This window comes from Osmerus eperlanus, chromosome 16 (genome assembly GCF_963692335.1).
Source record: "Osmerus eperlanus chromosome 16, fOsmEpe2.1, whole genome shotgun sequence".
Lineage (NCBI taxonomy): Eukaryota > Metazoa > Chordata > Actinopteri > Osmeriformes > Osmeridae > Osmerus > Osmerus eperlanus.
The window spans coordinates 13,538,033-13,558,407 of NC_085033.1; the positions used below are offsets into that span (position 1 = coordinate 13,538,033).

General features: G+C 53.0%; 1 protein-coding gene across 1 annotated transcript in view; it reads left to right on the forward strand.

The window, feature by feature from the left end:
• Window positions 1-20,258, forward strand: part of myo10 (myosin X) — an 82,063-nt gene extending 61,805 nt beyond the window's left edge. Inside the window, exons 20-42 of the mRNA XM_062480506.1 lie at window positions 6,290-6,414; window positions 6,538-6,655; window positions 9,281-9,387; window positions 9,500-9,724; window positions 9,942-9,981; window positions 10,250-10,429; window positions 10,671-11,495; window positions 11,775-11,895; window positions 12,321-12,564; window positions 12,815-12,914; window positions 13,181-13,270; window positions 13,482-13,537; window positions 13,655-13,797; window positions 13,981-14,172; window positions 14,416-14,573; window positions 14,891-15,014; window positions 15,196-15,493; window positions 16,365-16,572; window positions 16,747-16,883; window positions 17,337-17,457; window positions 18,387-18,872; window positions 19,001-19,192; window positions 19,583-20,258. Coding sequence (XP_062336490.1) covers window positions 6,290-6,414; window positions 6,538-6,655; window positions 9,281-9,387; window positions 9,500-9,724; window positions 9,942-9,981; window positions 10,250-10,429; window positions 10,671-11,495; window positions 11,775-11,895; window positions 12,321-12,564; window positions 12,815-12,914; window positions 13,181-13,270; window positions 13,482-13,537; window positions 13,655-13,797; window positions 13,981-14,172; window positions 14,416-14,573; window positions 14,891-15,014; window positions 15,196-15,493; window positions 16,365-16,572; window positions 16,747-16,883; window positions 17,337-17,457; window positions 18,387-18,872; window positions 19,001-19,192; window positions 19,583-19,696 — 4,404 coding nt within the window. The 3' untranslated portion in view covers window positions 19,697-20,258. The remainder of the gene's footprint in view (window positions 1-6,289; window positions 6,415-6,537; window positions 6,656-9,280; window positions 9,388-9,499; window positions 9,725-9,941; window positions 9,982-10,249; window positions 10,430-10,670; window positions 11,496-11,774; window positions 11,896-12,320; window positions 12,565-12,814; window positions 12,915-13,180; window positions 13,271-13,481; window positions 13,538-13,654; window positions 13,798-13,980; window positions 14,173-14,415; window positions 14,574-14,890; window positions 15,015-15,195; window positions 15,494-16,364; window positions 16,573-16,746; window positions 16,884-17,336; window positions 17,458-18,386; window positions 18,873-19,000; window positions 19,193-19,582) is intronic.
• The last annotated feature ends 117 nt before the right edge of the window (window positions 20,259-20,375 follow it).

Consider the following 20,375-nt stretch of genomic DNA (forward strand, 5'->3'; position numbering starts at 1 on the left):
ACAGGGTCAAGTCCTCTGGCTAGTATTGAGTGATTTATTGACAGAACTATACTTAGCTCACCCCCTCATCCATGGCATGTCTACCTCAATGAGTCAGAGTCAGATCACAGTCAAACTGACACACATATGTAAAAACTTGAAAAATAAAGAATCAAATTTAACTTCTAAAACGACAAACCTGGGGTTTCCTGCTGGCTCACAGGAACCCAGCTCAGGGGTTTGAACCCAGCTCAGGGGTTTGAACCCAGCTCAGGGGTTTGAACCCAGCTCAGGCGAGTGTCTGGTCTCTGTGAGGCCTCGGAGCGTTGGGAAGGTTCCGCTTCTGTAGCCCCGGACACAGATGAACACTGTCTCGTATGCTGTGGCGTGTGCTCTGTTAGAGAGAGGGTGTGTGTGTGAAAGAGAGTGAGAGAGAGGATATCTCATTGTGATACGTGTGTCTGTGTGTGAGATGTGTATTTCTTTAGAAATTTTCTTGAGAGGCAGAGGGAGAGGGGGAGAAAGAGGGAGAGAGGGAGAGGGAGAGGGGGAGGGAGAGAGAGGGAGAGAGAGGGAGAGAGGGAGAGAGGGAGAGAGAGGGAGAGAGGGGGGAGAGGGAGAGAGGGAGAGAGGGAGAGAGAGGGAGAGAGGGAGAGAGAGGGAGAGAGGGAGAGAGAGGGAGAGAGGGAGAGAGGGGGGAGAGGGAGAGAGGGAGAGAGGGAGAGAGAGGGAGAGAGGGGGGAGAGGGAGAGAGGGAGAGAGAGGGAGAGAGGGAGAGAGAGGGAGAGAGGGAGAGAGGGAGAGAGGGAGAGAGAGGGAGAGAGAGGGAGAGAGGGAGAGAGGGAGAGAGGGAGAGAGAGGGGGGAGAGAGGGGGGAGAGAGGGGGGAGAGAGGGAGAGGGGGGAGAGAGGGGGGAGAGAGGGGGGAGAGAGGGAGAGGGAGAGGGAGAGGGAGAGGGAGAGGGAGAGGGAGAGGGAGAGGGAGAGGGAGAGGGAGAGAGGGAGACAGAGAGCGCTCACACCAGGCTTCCCCAGGCTGCAGGTGGTGACGGTTTAACCTCGTCTATTGTGAGAGACTCGTGTCTTGGATGGACACATGCCCCCCACACAAAACAATGATCTCTCGCCCCCCTCTCTCTGTCCCTGTTACCACCCCTACACGCTATGCCCTCCCATACACACACACACACTACACCACACACACACCCCATCACACTTTATAACCTCTTTACCCACACACACACTACCGCACACACACACACACTGCCCCCCCGGGCCGGGGTTTGGGTCTGTGGGTCTTGTCGTAGCGGGGGGGGGGGGGACAGCTGGGCAGCAAGCATGTTTTTATGAGGCGAAACATCTCCGTCTGTCTGGACGGCACGTCTGATCGATGCCTAAGTAGAGGGGGACGTGGGGGGAGATGACTCCTGAATGGGCTTTAATTTAGTAAAGCGGGGAGGGGGGCTTGACTCGTGTGAACTGTAGTGTGGAGGGGATGTGCATGGAGCTTTCCCCAGGGGACATGAGACGGCTGCAGCCCAACTGGGGAAGCCCTGGAGCCCCCAGAGGCATCCAGGGAGGTGCCTGTTGGAGAGGCATCTGTGGAGGGGAGAGAGGGAGACGGGAGGTGAGAGGCTGTGAAGAGGGTTAGTGTTCGCTGCCTCGGGAAACACACTGGCGTGGATTCTCTTAAAACGACACACGCACACATGCGGAAACCCTCCACACACACACACACACACACACAGACGCTCCACCTTCTCACACACACACACAGACGCTCTACCTTCTCACACACACACACACAGACGCTCCACCTTCTCTCACACACACACACACAGACGCTCTACCTTCTCACACACACACACAGACGCTCCACCTTCTCACACACACACACACACACACAGACGCTCCACCTTCTCACACACACACACAGACGCTCCACCTTCTCACACACACACACACACACACACACACAGACGCTCCACCTTCTCACACACACACACACACAGACGCTCTACCTTCTCACACACACACACAGACGCTCCACCTTCTCACACACACACACACACACAGACGCTCCACCTTCTCACACACACACACACACAGACGCTCCACCTTCTCACACACACACACACACAGACGCTCCACCTTCTCACACACACACAGACGCTCCACCTTCTCACACACACACACAGACGCTCCACCTTCTCACACACACACACACAGAGACGCTCCACCTTCACACACACACAGGCACACAGGTGCTTACACACACTTAAACTCCCACACACTTCAACACACACTTCCTGATAGGGCCCCAAGAAGTAGTTCTTCTCAATCAGCTCTTAAGTCTGTCAGTGTTAATATCTGAGAGCTGGATTTAAAAAGCACCAGGTTGTGTAATATCACTGGACTACCTCATCACCAAGTTGTTCTCCATGAGCTGGAAAGTGGTCATGTGACCTAGTCTGTGGTCATGTGACCTAGTCTGTGGTCCAAAATGGGCTCTTATAACATTAGATTGCAGGTTCAGAAAGTATTCATTCTGCTTCATCTATTCAGCTTTCCTCTTCTTTATTGTGTCCTTACTTTATCTGAATGACATCAGAATGAGCATCGTTGTCTTTGTGTCTGCAAGACACACTGTCTCACACACACACACACACTTAGACACACTGTCACGCACACACACTTATACACACTGTCACACGCACACACTTAGACACACTGTCACGCACACACACTTATACACACTGTCACACACACACACTCTCTTTCTTTCACACAGACGCTCGTACACACTGCCTCTCTCTGTCTCATAAAAGCTGTCACACCCATCATCCATGCCCATCAATTGCTTCGCCGGTTTCCACGACAACCGTATCCCCCCGCAGTGTGCAATATGGTGTGTATGTGTGTGTGCGTACACACACACGTGTGTGTTTGTAAGTAACACAAGACCCGGGGCTGCTGTGACCTTGGTGTTACAGGGACAGCTCACTCTCTTCAGTTCCAGTGTTTCTGGAAATGATTTACCTGATGATCTCCTGTTCTGTCTCCTGTTCTGTCTCCTGTTCTGTCTCCTGTTGTATCTCTTGTTCTACCTCCGGTTCTATTTCAAGTTATATATGCGGTTCTATCTCTTGTTCTAGTCCTTGTTCTCCCATTCTGTTTCAAGTTCCATTTTCTGTTCTGTCTCCTGTTCCAGCCTCGGTGGCAGTTATCAGAGCTGAACCCAGTGTCACCTCACGTTTGAAAGTAAACAGCTTCCCCCTGGATGTGAGCTGTCCCTCTGCACCCTCCCTTTGTCCAAGTGTAATTCAGCCCTCCACACACACACACACACGGGCACGCACACACACACAAGCACGCACAGATGCAGAGGGCACGTGTTTGTGTTCAATGCCAGCAACACCTTCTCTTTCATACAGACATACACACTTTGTATATTTGCCTCATCCTAACACACACACACCGCACACACACACAAACACACCCTCCCCTCTGCATTAGGGCCCTACAAGTGGCCTGCACAAATTAGCCCCAGCATGAGACGCATCACCATGGTAACTCCCCCCCCAGCCCCTCTCCATACATAAATGGGAGAGGAGCTGGGGAAAGGGCTTTGTTCACGTTGTAGTGCTGCTGTGTGTTCTCGCGTAGTGTGTGTGTGTGTGTGTGTGTGAGGGAGACTGAGAGAGAGGGAGAGAGAGACCGGGAAAACAAACCAAGGAACTTCTCTGTCATTTACTTTATTTCTGACTGGACCCAGAGAGCTTGGCTCTGTTTGATACAATGAGAAGCTACGCTACTTTGCATGGTAAGATCGAATGCGTTTTGAATGGGGAAGTGTTAGCTGGATGCTAAGTGCGCTGTGTGCTTGTTGCTCAGTGCATTCGTTTGCTACTTTAGGGACTGTGTTTTGGAATGGCCGGATGCGGTTTGTGGAAGGTGATTATGAGAGACAGGAGCACGTGGCTTCTTGTTATCGGTATGGATACAGAGATAGTCGATTGTCGTTTGAATTTCCTGTCTGCTTTTCCTTTTCTTTTTACTCCAGATGTATTGTCAGGTTTGGAATTGTTTTGTGGTGTGATTCCACAGTGTGTTAGCTACAGTGGAGACTGATTAGAAGGGTGGCAGGAGTGTTTCTGATTTCTGGGTGTTTCTTAACTATTTAGTGTTTTGTGGTGCTGCTAATTGATCTGTCACTCCAAACAATACCTAATTATATTGTTTTTAACTAAATGAAAGTTCAAACCAAATGAACGCAAGGATATCAGTGCAGTGTACATGGCATGCCTAGGAATTGCCTGGGGAGGGAACATTTTTTTATTACTATTGATATATTTGTATAATGTGAGACCAATCTCACTCACCATCAGAAGGAAATATTATTACAACACTGTCCTCCTGCTGATGTTATATTGATTTATTGATTTGCTGTGGCTTTGAATCCCGCTGTGATTATTACTGTTGTGTCCGTTTCGAAATGTATCCCCTTGAATACTCAAATGTATTTTATATTTTCAATTTATTTATTTAAACACGGGTTCCAAAACAGTTTTTCAATATATTTTACAAATCCATCCAGCATTGTCCAAGTGATTGCCCAGTGGTGCGTAACAACCTATTTATTAAAAGTTACATTTCCATTTCCCGAGCACTCAAAACACATCATCATCCATCAACTGAGACATAGACACACCAGACATATCCATGCCCTCAAATACCCAACATTCAGCATCAAAACATATCCTACTCTGTTTCCATTTCTCCCTCCAACCCCTGTGAGAATGTTTCCTCTTTGCTAAGAATGATGGACACCTTGAATAAGGTTGCCTTTTCCTATGTTTGACTTTTCGTTCTTGGTTCCCCGCCCCTATCACACCCACCATCGACACCCCCTTTTGTCTGTCTGAAAGGGCTGACCTCTGACCTTTAGTTCAGACTTGGGCTGGGAGAGACACACAGGGGTTCCCTCAGGCTATTGTGACGAGCGGTTTTTAGATCACCCAATGCGTCTATCAATATTATATGTTCCTAACTGCCCGTTCTGTGTGGCTAAGGGTTTCTGTGTATATATGCATTTTTGAGTAGCCTGATTGAGAAGATCTATGGAGAAACTACGTCGCCGTGAGAAAGAAAGGGAGAGATGACAGTCCTGGAACTCCAGTTGTGCGTTTTTGTTCTCAAGCAAAAAGGAAGGGAGTGGCTGTTAGCAGACTCTCCTCACTGTTTCGCCTCACGTCACATCTACAAGCAGACATATCTGATGCACAGACAAAACCAGCTCTTTGGCCACCAAGCAGTTTCTTAAATGTCAAATTGTGGATTACATTTACATGTAGTCATTTAGCAGACGCTCTTATCCAGAGCGACTTACAGTGAAGTGCCTTGCCCAAGGACACAACGTAATTTTTTTTGGCACGGCTGGGAATCGAACTGGCAACCTTCAGATTACTAGCCTGATTCCCTAACCGCTCAGCCACCTGACTCCCTGATTGAGAGAGAGAGGGGGGGGGGGGGGGAGCAGATGACAGGAGAGGGAGGGAGGATGGGAGTGGAAGGGGAGGAGGGAGAGAGAAGCCCAAGGAAGGAGACAGGGCTCGTCTGGGACAACCACTATAAATCTACAAGAGAATTAGAAGGAGAAGAGCAGAGAATGAGAGAGAAGAAAAGAATGAAGAGAGTGAGATAAAGAGACAGGCAGGGAGAGAGAATTATTCAAAATAAGGCAGGCCAAAATCAGGCAGGCCTTTGGACTAAAAGGAGATAAATGAGAGAGAGGGGGGGGGGGGAGAGAGAGAGGGGCAGAGGGCATTTTCCTGTCACAGAAATGGCTTGGCGACTGACACTCAGTCCCCAGATCATCATGCTAATGACCGGTATGCTTATGAGACGTCTCTGTGGCAGAGAGGACATTAAAGGCCACTATTCAGCCCCAGCCTCCGACGACCAGTGAATCACTTCACTTCATCTCTCCAGTGAACCAGGGCTATCAATGGGCTATCAGGAGAGATGCCCTTTCAATAAAAGAGGCATTACTTGGGGGGTATCAATGCCGTCTCTTATTCGGGGGCCTCTTCTCCTGCCGGGGTTAGGGGTGAGGGGCAGCCCCGGTCAATGGGTCTGGGGTTGAATGGGGTTCTTTAAGTAGTAAGAGATCCTCTTGGCCTTCTCCTTCCTGTTGCTTCTCTGCGTCGTGCCCCTGGGTGGACATTTGGGGTCATTTGAAAGCCCGTCCGAACCAAAATGGCGTCCGTCCCCCAGTTTCCTAACCCCACACCTCTGTTTGCTGTGCACAGATGCCCGAGCAGTTTGATCCGACGGTGGTGCTGAACCAGCTGAGATACTCCGGGATGCTGGAGACTGTGAAGATACGACGCTCAGGATTCCCCGTACGGAGACCCATCCAGGACTTCTGCACCAGGTGAACCACAACACAACCACAACCACAACACAACTCACAACAGAACCCACAACATTTGCTTTGTTAGTGTGGTATGCTAACCCCGCCCCCTGCCCCCCCCCCCTCCCTGCCCCGCCCCCCCAGGTACCAGGTGCTGATGAGGAGCGTGGAGGTGCAGGAGGAGGACCCCAGGGGGCGCTGCACACAGCTGCTCCGCTGCTACGACAGTACCTGCTCAGAGTGGCAGCTGGGCAAGACAAAGGTGAGCAGGAGGGTGGAGGGGGGGAGAGAGATTGTCACATCAACAGTTATGTTTACACTTGATCACCATTGTGAGGGTTGTTCAAAAAAAAATATATATATAATATATATGTATTATAATTTTGGGGGAAAAAACTGAAACATTTCATCTTTCTAGGAACATTATATGAAGCTATGCTCTTTTTTTTATTGTATATATATTTTTTACATTTGTAACGATTTACAGTTCAGCTACTATAGTGATAGGGCACCGACATGACATCCTCGTATATCGGTCCACCAAATGAACAGTGTCTGCTCCTGGGTCTGGCTTAGATACCAAGGTTATCTCTCCAGGTCTCAGAGTGACATGACTGCACATCGGCTGGCTTCCATGGAGATGTAATACAATTGCATTTGTGACCACTCTCTTGCCCTCAGGTCCTAATAAAAAGACATATATTCCTAGACTATGCCATCTATACGCCTGTCACCTGAGGGACTGTGTGTGTGTGTGTGTGTGTGTGTGTGTGTGTGTGTGTGGATGCGTGTGTGTGTGCATGCGTGCGTGTGTGATTCTGACTGATGGAACAGCAGAGCTCTCTGAGCGTTCCATCCTGGTGTTATCGGACTGAGTTTCCATCCCTGCAGGCCACGGTCTATCACACTCCCTGCTCTATCACACACTGTGTTAGATAGAGGACGGGACTGTTAGTGTGTGTGTGTCAGCGTTCGTGTGAATGCTTGTCTCTGAATGTCCTTTTGTGCTTGTGTGTCTGTGTGTATGTACATGTGTCCATATGTGTGTATGTGTGCATATGCACGTGTTTTTGTATGTGAGGATGCGTGCGTGCGTGTGTGTGTGAGGATGTGTGTGTGTGTGTGTGTGTCTAATGGGAGATGACAGATGGACAAACAGATCACAGTCCGCAGCGTGACCATGTGGCACAGCTGGAGGTGACAGCAGTGAGGGAGTGTGTGTGTGTGATCGCCTTGGCCGGGTGTGTGTGTACTGTTACTGTATAGTCTGCAAGATCTGCTTGGTGACCTTGTCTGTCCATATCTGAAAATCCTGTATATGTGTGCGTCTATATGCACGATAATGTTTGTGTCCACGCTTTGTGAGACTTGCTTGTTTGTGTGTGTATCCGTCTTTTCGTTGTGAAGGAAATCATGTTTATCTCTCTCTGGGGGGGGGGGGGGGGGGGGCTTGCATCGATAGCGCCGCTCAGTGCTCGCTGGTGAGATTTATGTTTGACTCTCGCACAGTGCATGGAGCATGCTAGGGCCATTGCCTGAGTTTTATGGCCTCCAACTTAATTTCCTGCGGGGAACCGTGGGGTCACCCTGTGTTCCCCCTTCTCCAGGGGTCTCCTCCCTCCCCACGCCCCTGTTCGCACAATCAAATCCAGGCTCAGTTTCAGCCTGTAATTACCCACACTCATTTACATGGTAATGAATGGAAAGGATTAGATTTATAGATCCACGTGTGTGTGTGTGTGTACAGAATACATATTGTGTGTTGCACACATCACAAGTATGTGTGTTGTCGACTAATTACACTACTAATAAGGTCTCAGACTAAAGAAAGCGCATTTTCTCATCAGAGGTACCAACTGAAACCTCATTATGGTTTCTCTTATTGAGGATAGAAGGTTGTCCACCCACCTATCAGAACGTGCCCCCTGGTTTGTGACTGAGCTGGATAAAGCCAGTCTGTTCACCAATACCCCTGTGACACAGTGACATTTCCCCACAGCCCAGCCAGCCAGAGACCCCATCATCTAATCTCTAATCAGCTTAACCCCCAGGCCCAACAATGAGGCTTGTTTCCCTATCAATGGAAGACAGCTTGGGTCCTAAAGCAGGTGTCCGTACTAAGTGCCGGTAGATGAGTCTATTCAGAATGTGATCTGCTAAATGACTTGCCAGGGTCATTCATTCAACAGTCTTCATTAGAGTCTCTGATGTGTGAACAAAGGAACGGGGGGGGGCTGGTTTGATTAACATTCATGTTTTATTGGGCATTGTAGTTTTTTTGCGATTGGAGATGAATCTTGAATGAATCTTGAACGAATCTTTAACAGTGCTACGTACTGTATATAATTTTCATATTTTTTCTTTAATTCATAGACGCGAATAAGGGTTATGGTATATACTTTTTAATGTATTTGTTGCATCACAGTACACATGATATCAACTGTGAGCCGTATTTACTTAAGGCATTTTCTGAAGGCATTTTCTGTTTACACAACTGCTGCTTTGGGAAATGCTTTTGGTATCCTGCAAATATGGATTTTACATCCTGGATTACCGAAAGGCCCTGGAGACCTCACGAATTCAGTTTGTTTAGCTGAATCTATTTTCTACACCACTGTGTAAATATGTCCAGGTGCTCTGATGTTTATTCTGAACCATCCCCCTTTCCTTTTCCCTTTATCCACCCGCTTTCCTCCCTCCCTCTTTCTCTCCCTTCATCTCTGTTCCCCCCTTCCTCTCTACTCATCCTTACCTCCTTCTCTTCCTCCCTCTCTCTGTTTCCCCTCCACACTCCCTCCCTTTCGTTCTTTCTAACTCCCTCTCCTTCACCCTATCTCCCTCCCTCACTCTCCCTCTTCCTCTCCACCTCCCTCCCTCCGTCCTGCAGGTCTTCATGCGGGAGCCTTTGGAGCACAGACTGGAGAAACAAAGGGAGGTGGAGGTTCTGAAAGCTGCCATGGTCATCCAGGCCCACGTCATGGGCTACATGGCTAGGTAATACACAAGGCAACATGCATGTAGACTGTCTGCAATCTATCTATATCGTGCAATCCATCTAAATCGTCTTGCGTGTCCTTTCTATTAATCAGTTCATTTATCTTAACAGGAAGCAGTACAGGAGGTTACTGCAGTGCATTGTGGTTATTCAGAAGAACTACCGGGCGTTCTACTGGCGCAGGAAGTTCCTGCTGCTGCGCTGGGCGACGCTCACCTTCCAGAAACGTCTGAGGGGCCAGCAGGCTCGCAAGGTCTTCTGCCTGCTGCTGGAGGAGAGGAGGAGGAGGGAGGAGGAGGAGGAGGAGAGGAGGAGGGCGGAGGAGCAGCTGGAGAGGTGGGACGGCGTTTAGTGCTCTCTCCGTGTTGGTGGGGTTGGGTTTGGAGTCGGGGTTTTAGCTGGGGTGTGTAGCATTTCATATGTTAAAAATTGCCGTTGTTTGTTTTGATATCTTTCCTGATTTCCTTTCTACAAATACGTGAGGTGTTTCTTTATGTTTTTGGGGTGTTATTTGTTATTTGTGGTTGTTGAATGTGTTTCTCTTGACTTCCAGAGAGAGGCAGAGACAGGAAGCAGTAGAGCTCGCTCGACAGGTATGACTGTTATCACTCTGCATGCAGTGCATTTTAATATAGCTAGTTTGATAGCTACATTAATCAGTTTAGCATTACAAAAACACTAAAAGACAGTTCCTCTTCCTTGTGAGTCACACTCTGTGTTTCTAATGTACAGCACTTCGGTCGGCACTTGGTTGTTTTGAAATGTGTTTATTCAATAAACTGTTCTATAGTCTATTCTATATGAAAACAATGATTGGTTGACGGATTGATTGACGAACGCCTTCCTGTTGGCTGCGTGTAGGTGGAGGAGGCCCGGAGGATAGAGGAGCTGCAGAGAGCCAGAGAGCTAGCCTCCCAGGCCCTGGCCCAGGCCCAGCAGGTCTCCCAGGCCCAGCAGGTCTCCCAGGCCCAGCAGGCCTCTCTGGCCCTGGGCTCGGAGGAGTCATCGGAGGGGTCGACGGTTGCTCTGGACGAGTTGGAGGTAGCTGAAGCTATTTTACACACCACTGAGTGAATGTCGCCAGGTGCTCTGATATAAACTGAACCCGTTCCTTTTCCCCTCTGCTAACCCTCTTCCCTCCTCCTTTCTCTCCCTTCATCTCTCTTTCCTCCTTCCTCTTTACTCCTGCTTACCACCTTCTCTTCCTCCATCCCTCCCTCCCTCCTTTTCACCTCCCCCTTCCCTTCCTCCCTCCCGCCTTTACACCCTCGATACATCCAAGGAGGTGGAGGAGGAGGATGCATCGTCCCGCCCCCAGGAGGCGTCCCAGGTGGAGGAGATCCTGCGTCTGGAGCGGGAGATCCAGGCCCTGCAGAGGCAGAAGGAGCAGCAGGAGCTGTCCCTGACAGAGGCCTCGCTGGGCCGGCTGCAGCTGCTCCGCGACCAGGAGCTCCGCAGGCTGGAGGACGAGGCCTGCAAGGCGGCGCAGCACTTCCTCGACTCGCTCAACTTCGACGAGATCGACGAGTGCGTGCGCAACATCGAGAGCTCCCTGGGCGTGGCCGAGGAGGGGGGGGAGGAGGAGGAGGAGGAGAAGGGAGGCGGGGAGAGGGGGGAGGAAGAGGAGGTGGACGAGGGCTTCGGGGCGGACGACGAGGGCTTCAAGGACTCGCCCAACCCGAGCGAACACGGCCACTCGGACGGACAGCGCACCAGCGGCATCCGCACCAGCGACGACTCGTCCGAGGAGGACCCGTACGCCAACGACGGGGTCATCCCACCGCCCCTGCCTCTCTTCCACCAGCCCCTGCCTCTCCCGCCCGTACCCCAGGCCTGCCACAGTGCCTCCTCCAGCGGGGACTCGGCCTACTGCCGGCCCCAGGCTTCATCCGAGGCCCAGTCGGAGGACCTGGTTGAGCTCATCCCTCCGAACGAGGACTCGGACTACGACCAGGACGACTACGACGAAGGGGCCATCGTGTCCAGCGGGAGCGTGGCGTTCTCCAACTCTCTCAGTGGCCAGTGGTCACCTGACTACCGCGTCTCCATGGGAACCTACAACAGTTCTGGGGCGTACCGCTTCAGCTCGGAGGGGCAACAGTCCTCGGTGAGTATCAGGGGTACAGCAGCGTACACTGACTGGTGGTATTACTGCCCCCATCAGGGTGAAAGAATTGGATACTTCAGGGTGGCAACACTATCTTGACTACACTTTAATCAAAGACTTCTATGTATGTCATTGATCAATTACTATAATGATGATATCACTTGTTAGAATGTTTTTTTTATATATTTATATATACCTAAATGTGATGTACAGTCCTGGAGGTGGCTGAGGTAGGTCTCTTGACCGTCACTAACGTCCGTCCCCTTCCTGTGTGTCCAGTTCGAGGACAGCGAGGATGACTTTGACAGGTTTGACACAGACGACGAGCTGTCCTACCGTCGTGATTCTGTCTACAGCTGTGTCACACTGCCCTACTTCCACAGCTTCCTGCACATCAAAGGTAGACGTCACGCCCTCCTGCAGTTACTGTTGTGTAGAATTTGTGAGGGGAGATTTGCTTCTCTCGACAGGACTAAAGGGCAGTGTACTGCTTCACCACTAGATGGCACTGCAGTCATTCAGAACGGACAGATCCAACCATACTCACCATCTCTTCCTCACTCTCTTTTTCTTTGTCTGTATTCCTCTCATTCTCTTCCTCCGTCTCTCTTCCTCTCTTACCTTCTTTTCTGTCTTTCTCTCTTGTTCCCCTCCCTCCCCCGTCTCTATCTCTCTCTCTCTCCCTCCCCTCTGTCTCTCCCTCTCCCCCCCCTCTCTCTCTCTCCCTCCCTCCCCTCCCTCTCTGTCTCTCCCCCCTCTCTCTCTCTCTCTCTCTCTCTCTCTCTCCCTCCTCTCTCTCTGTCTCTCCCCCCTCTCTCTCTCCAGGTGGGCTGATGAACACATGGAAGCGTCGCTGGTGCGTCCTGAAGGACGAGACATTCCTGTGGTTCCGGGCCAAGCAGGAAGCTCTGAAGCAGGGCTGGCTCAACAAGAAGGGCGGAGGCTCGTCCACGCTGTCGCGGCGCAACTGGAAGCGCCGCTGGTTCGTTCTGCGGCAGAGCAAGCTCATGTACTTTGAGAACGACGGGGAGGAGAAGATGAAGGGCATGCTGGACATGCACACGGCCAAGTAAGGAAACGGGGCTAGGAAGCAGGGGGCTAGGAAACAGGGGGCTAGGAAGCAGGGGGCTAGGAAGCAGGGGGCTAGGAAGCAGGGGGCTAGGAAACAGGGGGCTAGGAAGCAGGGGGCTAGGAAGCAGGGGCTAGGAAGCAGGGGGCTAGGAAGCAGGGGGCTAGGAAACAGGAGACCAGCTGTAGGGGTCGTCAGTATATCTACTCCTCTGTGTTCGCAGTGTGATTCATGTGAGTCTGTGTTGCAGAGAAATCGTGGACAACACAGGCAAGGAGAACGGCATTGACATTGTGATGCCCGAGCGCACCTACCACCTGATAGCAGAGTCTGCTGAGGACGCCAGGCAAGTACCCACATAGGGAGGGAATAGGGGGTAGGAGATAGGGGGTAGGAGGTAGGAGATGGAGGGTAGGGGGTAAGAGATGGGGGTAGGAGATGGAGGGTAGGATATTGGATATAGGTGGTTAGTTTAAGGGGCTTGAATGTACAGTAGTGCAGAGATTATGTGTGAGTGCTTTTGTACGTGTGTTTGCACTCGTGGTTGTTCACAATGACCATGTTACATGATTGGCTGACACCGTCTTCCTGTCTCTGTGTGATTGGCTACAGTCAGTGGTTCAGCGTTCTGAGCCAGGTGCACGGCTCCACGGAGCAGGAGATCAGAGAGATGCACGACGAGCAGGCCAACCCCCAGAACGCTGTGGTGAGTCACTAAGTCATGTTCATGAACACAGTGGTGAGTCACTAAGTCATGTTCATGAACACAGTGGTGAGTCACTAAGTCATGTTCATGAACACAGTGGTGAGTCACTAAGTCATGTTCATGAACACAGTGGTGAGTCACTGAGTCATGATTTTATTGGTCGGATAAACCAAACAAAAGTCGGTCAACCCTCTTCCTCTCTTTCTCTCAGGGCACCCTGGATGTGGGGATGATAGATTCAGTGTGTGCCTCAGACAACCCTGAGCGGTAAGCACACACAGACACCCCACCCTGTCAACCCTGCCCTCTGACCCCACCCGTCACACACATTTGAGGTGTTGAGTGTTAACGTTGCTTGCATCCCCCCACCCCACACCCCCGCAGGCCCAACGCGTTTGTGATGATCACGGCCAACAGGGTGCTGCACTGCAACGCAGACACGCCGGAGGAGATGCACCACTGGATCACCCTGCTGCAGCGCTCCAAGGGAGACACACGCGTCGAGGGCCAGGAGTTCATCGTACGAGGTCAGGGGAACACACACACACACACACACTGATGCCGTTTTTTGAGGGGGGGATTGTTATTGGTTGGTAGTTGTTAGCCAGCAATATTTCCTTTATATTAATTTTATTATTTTAATTCATTACTTTGATAGGTGAGGTTGTGTGTTTGACTGACTCTGTCTTCTTCTGTGGCTTCTCTCTCAGGCTGGCTCCACAAGGAGATGAGGAACAGCAGCCGGGCCGCCCTGAAGCTGAAGAAGCGCTGGTTCCTGCTTACCCACAATTCCCTGGACTACTACAAGAGCTCGGAACGCAGCGCCCTGAAGCTGGGCACCCTGGTGCTGAACAGCCTGTGCTCTGTGGTGCAGCCAGATGAGAAGATCTTCAAGGAGACAGGTGAGAAGGAGCTCCACGCTACGAGCGAGCTACTGAAACGCTACACGCTAAGCACACTCTGTGGCACTCTACCGCATGCTCTTCATGCTTTGCCGCGCATGCAGCACGCTGAACGCAGCCACGGAGAACAGTAGGATCACCTAGCAACCTTTCTATGACACACACTTACAGTACACACACCTCTGATTGGACGCTGAACACCCTTGACCGTGCGTGATGCCCTCTCCCCCCCCCCTCCCGCAGGTTACTGGAACGTGACAGTGTACGGTCGTAAGCACGCCTACCACCTCTACACAAAACTGCTGACGGAGGCCACCAGGTGGGCCAGCGCCGTGCAGAACGTCATCGACACCAAGGCCCCCATCGACACGCCCACACAGCAGCTCATCCACGACATCAAGGTGAGTACAGGGCTCTAGTACAGTACTACAGGACAGGATTCTAGTACAGGACTCTAGTACAGGACTCTAGTACAGTACTACAGGACAGGACTCTAGTACAGGACTCTAGTACAGGACTCTAGTACAGGACGGGTACAGGACTCTAGTACAGGATTCTAGTACATGACTCTAGTACAGGACTGGTACAGGACTCTAGTACTAGAGACGACAGTGCAGGACTATAGAATCGCTCTCTAGTATAGCACTAGGAGCTAGGCTGAGCGGAGTGTGTGAGCCCAGGTTGAGCGTTGTGTGTGTGTGTGTGTGTGTCCCCGCAGGAGAACTGTCTGAACAGTGAGGTGGTGGAGCAGATCTACAAGAGGAACCCCATCCTGCGATACAGCCACCACCCGCTCCACTCCCCCCTGCTCCCCCTCCCCTACGGAGACATCCACACCTGCTGTGAGGAACTAACCTAACCAACCCTATTACTGGATTCCCCTTTTTTATTCAGACTGCAGTATAATTTAAAGTTACGCAGTGGCTCATATAAAACAATCCACGTGTGTCACGGTAGCATTTCAGTCATCAGTGACTAACAACCCTCACCCCAACCCTCTCCCCCTCTCGCCTCCACCCCCAGCCGTGAGGACCAAGGGCTACACCACCCTCCAGGAGGAGGCCCTGAAGGTGTTCGGCTCCCTGCAGCAGCTGGAGGGCGTGTCGGACGCCGTGCCCATCATCCAGGGCGTACTGCAGACGGGCCTGGAGCTGAGGCCCCTGAGGGACGAGCTGTACTGCCAGCTGGTGAAGCAGACCACCCGGCCTCCTCAGCCCGGCGACCAAGGGAACCTGCGCAGCTGGAGGATCCTCACCTGCATGTGCTGCAGCTTCCTGCCCTCCCGGAGCATCCTCAAGTACCTCAAGTTCCACTTCAAGAGGTGAGGGGTCTTGTCGAGGTTGGAAGGGCAGTTAGGTTGGAGGTTTTTTTTAGGAGGATTTGTTCTGTGACTTGACGGGGTGTACGCCTGTTAACATTCGATCTCCATCACCCTTACCTTTACCCTCACCCCAACCCTCCCACCCTCACCCCAACCCTCCCACCCTCACCCCAACCCTCCCACCCTCACCCCAACCCTCCCACCCTCACCCCAACCCTCTCCCCCTCACCCCAACCCTCCCACCCTCACCCCAACCCTCTCCCCCTCACCCCAACCCTCCCACCCTCACCCCAACCCTCTCCCCCTCACCCCAACCCTCTCCCCCTCACCCCAACCCTCCCACCCTCACCCCAACCCTCTCCCCCTCACCCCAACCCTCCCACCCTCACCCCAACCCTCCCACCCTCACCCCAACCCTCTCCCCATCACCCCAACCCTCCCACCCTCACCCCAACCCTCCCACCCTCACCCCAACCCTCTCCCCATCACCCCAACCCTCTCCCCCTCACCCCAACCCTCTCCCCCTCACCCCAACCCTCTCCCCCTCACCCCAACCCTCCCACCCTCACCCCAACCCTCTCCCCCTCACCCCAACCCTCCCACCCTCACCCCAACCCTCTCCCCATCACCCCAACCCTCCCACCCTCACCCCAACCCTCTCCCCATCACCCCAACCCTCCCACCCTCACCCCAACCCTCTCCCCATCACCCCAACCCTCCCACCCTCACCCCAACCCTCTCCCCATCACCCCAACCCTCTCCCCCTCACCCCAACCCTCTCCCCCTCACCCCAACCCTCTCCCCCTCACCCCAACCCTCTCCCCCTCACCCCAACCCTCTCACCCTCACCCCAACCCTCTCCCCCTCCCAGGACCCGGGAGCTGTTCCCGGGCACGGAGATGGAGCGCTGTGCGTCCTTCGCCCAGGAGTCCCTGAGGAAGACGCGATGCCGGGAGTACGTGCCGTCCCAGGAGGAGATCCGGGCTGTGGTGGCGCGCCAGGACATGACCACCACGGTGCACTGCCACGGGGGAGGCTCCTGCAAGATCACCATCAACTCCCACACCACCGCCGGGGAGGTGAGGGGGACAGGGGTGGGGTGGGAGTTGTGATTGGCATTGGGATGGAGTACGGGTGGAGGTTGGGATGGGGTGGCAACTTGTTGGTTTGGCTGTCCAGTAGCTCATACCTCTTTGTACTTCCTTGTGTGTCTGTGTGTGTGTCTATGTGTGTGTGTGTGTGTGTGTGTCCAGGTGGTTGAGAAGCTGACCCGAGGCCTGGCCATGGAGGACAGCATGAACATGTTCGCCCTGTTTGAACACAACGACTCCACTGACAAGGCCATCGAGAGTCGCACTGTGGTGGCCGATGTGCTGGCCAAGTTTGAAAAGTAAGTCTGCCGGCGACTGTGTGTGTGTGTGTACTTGTTTGTGTGAGATACGGAAAGATCACGCAGGAAGAGAGTGAGAGTGATGACGCCTTCGCTTGATGTAGTGGGGGAGGTGTGTAGCTGTGTGTGTAGCTGTGGGGGTGTGTGTGTTTAGCTGTGTGTGTGTGTGTGTGTGTGTGTGTGTGTGTGTGTGTGTGTGTGTGTGTGTGTGTGTGTGTGTGTGTGTGTAGCTGTGGGGGTGTGTGTGTTTAGCTGTGGGTATGCGTGTGTGTGTGTGTGTGTGTGTGTGTGTGTAGCTGTGGGGGTGGTTGCTAGTGGAGGTGAGAAACGTTTCTGTGAACTGTCACGGTGCATCAAAATCACAGTAAAGTGTGTGTGTGTGTGTGCACGCTTGTCACTCAGTAGGCTTGTGTGTTTGGACGCGCTCGTTCTAACAGTGTGTGTGTCTTCCAGGCTGTCTGCCAGTCAGGATGAGAACAACACAGGATGGAAGTTCTACTTCAAACTCTACTGCTTCCTGGACACCACCAGTGTCCCCAGGGACAGCGTCGAGTTCGCCTTCATGTTCGAACAGGTACCAAATTAACACTCTTTCATTTGACGCCACTCGTTTCTTTCACAGTCATTTGAAAGATAGCCAATTCACATATTGTAAATGGTACATGAGTCACAGATGACGGCTATTCTAACATCTTTCTTGTTTTTATGATCAGTTGAAATATGGATATCCATCTGTTCGCCTCCTTCACTCTCTCTCCCATTCCTCTCTCCCCTGCTCTTCTCCTCCCCTTTCCCCCCCTCTCCTCCTCTCCTCCCCTCTCGCCTCCTCCCCTCCCCTCTCGCCTCCTCCCCTCTCTCCTCCCCTCTCACCTCCTCCCCTCCCCTCTCGCCTCCTCCCCTCTCTCCTCCCCTCTCACCTCCTCCCTTCTCACCTCCTCCCCTCTCTCCTCGCCTCCTCCCCTCTCTCCTCACCTCCTCCCCTCTCTCCTTGCCTCCTCCCTCTCTCCTCCTCTCGTCCCCTCTCTCCTCCCCTCTCGCCTCCTCCCCTCTCTCCTCCCCTCTCTCCTCCCCTCTCGCCTCCTCCCCTCTCGCCTCCTCCCCTCTCGCCTCCTCCCATCTCGCCTCCTCCCTCGCCTCCTCCCCTCTCGCCTCCTCCCCTCTCTCCTCCCCTCTCGCCTCCTCCCCTCTCACCTCCTCTCCTCCCCTCTCACCTCCTCCCCTATCTCCTCACCTCCTCCCCTCTCTCCTCGCCTCCTCCCCTCTCTCCTCCTCTCGTCCCCTCTGTCCTCCCCTCTCGCCTCCTCCCCTCTCTGCTCCCCTCTCACCTCCTCCCCTCTCGCCTCCTCCCCTCTCTCCTCCCCTCTCGCCTCCTCCCCTCTCACCTCCTCTCCTCCCCTCTCACCTCCTCCCCTCTCTCCTCACCTCCTCCCCTCTCTCCTCGCCTCCTCCCCTCTCTCCTCCTCTCGTCCCCTCTCTCGTCCCCTCTCGCCTCCTCTCCTCCAGGCTCATGAGGCGGTCATCAGAGGCCAGTACCCAGCCCCTGAGGACACTCTCCAGTTCCTGGCCGCCCTGAGACTACAATACCTCCTGGGGGACTACAACTCCCAGGCTGCCGTCCCCGACACGTCCCAGCTGCTCCCCATGGCCAGGCTCCGAGCCCGCATCCAGAACTCAGCGAAGACCTTCGCCCCGGGTGCTGCCGCCGCCGCCTCCATGTCAGAGCGTTCCGGGACGGTGGACAGGAAGCGGTCGAGCTTCCTGGAGGGGACGCTGAGGCGGAGCTTCCGGAGCGGCTCGATGAGTCGGCAGAAGCTGGAGGAGGAGAACATGCTGGAGGTGTGGGCCAGGGAGGAGATCGCTGCGGCCCGCGCCAGCCTGCTGGAGAAGTGGAGGAAACTGCAGGGCATGACCCAGGAGCAGGCCATGGTCAAGTACATGGCCCTGGTCAAGGAGTGGCCTGGGTACGGGTCCACTCTCTTCAACGTGGAGGTGAGTGGTTCCCTCGGTCCTCGTGCCCTGATGTGACACCATGGTCCGAATGTAGATCAGAGATCAGGTGATTCTCCGTTCTGCGTACGTGCTCACGATCGCGTCCTCTTCCTGTTTTCCCGCCGCAGTCTCGTGACGGGGTGTTCCCCGTGGAGCTGTGGCTGGGGGTGAGCAGGGAAGCCATCTCCGTCTACAAGCGCGGAGAGCCCTGGCCGTTGGAGGTCTTCCCCTACGAGCTCATCCTCTCCTTCGGCGCCCCGCTGCCCAACACCTACAAGATTGCCGTGGAGGGACGGGAGTTGATGTTCGAGACCAGTCTGGTAGGTTTCGCGCTGAGCGGCCGGGACACTGGGGGGCGAGGCGGCTTTCTGAGGCCGTTCAGTCCTGAGTTGGAGGTTTACATCCTCTGGTGACACGCATAAAAGTGTTTGATAGTTTTGAGCAGAGATTTACATTTACATTTAGTCATTTAGCAGTAACAACGTCATTTTGCACGCCCGGGAATTGAACCAGCAACCTTCTGATTACTAGCCTGATTCCCTAACCAGTCAGGTGGCTGAGATGCAGAGATGCAGTGTGTAAAGAGCAGGTTGTGAGTGGACTGTATGTGGTTGAATGCCAATTCCCATACAGAGAAAGTGAGTGAAAGATTTTACAGCTTCTTTCAGTGGAAACGTTTCCTAACCCAGGTTCTCTCCTGTCGGCTCCAGGTCATGGACATCGCCAAGCTGATGAAAGCTTACATCAGCATGATCGTCAAAAAGCGCTACAGCAACTCTCAGTCTGTCAGCAGCCAGGACAGTAGCCATGGCAGCGCCTGGTGAGACCTCGACCCCTGACCCTTGACCCTTCAAATACAACCTTTAAACTTCCCCGGCCGGAGAGGTCAGATGTAGTGACCCTGCCAGGCCGCTCCTCCTCTCCGCTGGAGGGAAGCGTTTCGACTCTCTGGGCTACAGACAAGCAAAAACACAATCAGCACCCGTCAGCTCTAACCGCTAACCAGCTAGCATCATCTTTCTGATGCCGCCATGGTAACGTTCAAGGGCTTTGTTGTCGCTAGGTGAAGGGCACCGGATTTAAATGTTACTGAGACGGTTTCTGCGAGTGTTCAGAGGGTGTGTGTCAGCTGACTGAATGTAAGGAGGGTGGTAGAGAGACTATGAGGTGTTGGGTATTTGAATGGAGGTTCGTTTTACATGTATTCTCTGGGAATGCCTTGCTTTGGAATGCTTACTGATCTTTGGTGTTATCGAAATATGTAAATATGAGACTTGGTTGTCGAAAGCATTTCAAGTTGTGTCTGTGAATGTTACGGAGCGTGTTGGTTTGAAGGGGATTTTGCCTGTGATGTCGTGTTCACTAAAGTGGCAAATTCCCCCCCCCCCCCCCCAAAAAAAAAAAGATATACAAAACCTTTATATCGTACTGTACTTAAAACAAATCAAACAAATACAAACCAGTACAGACTCTCAAAATATCACTGTTTGCCAGAGTCACAGA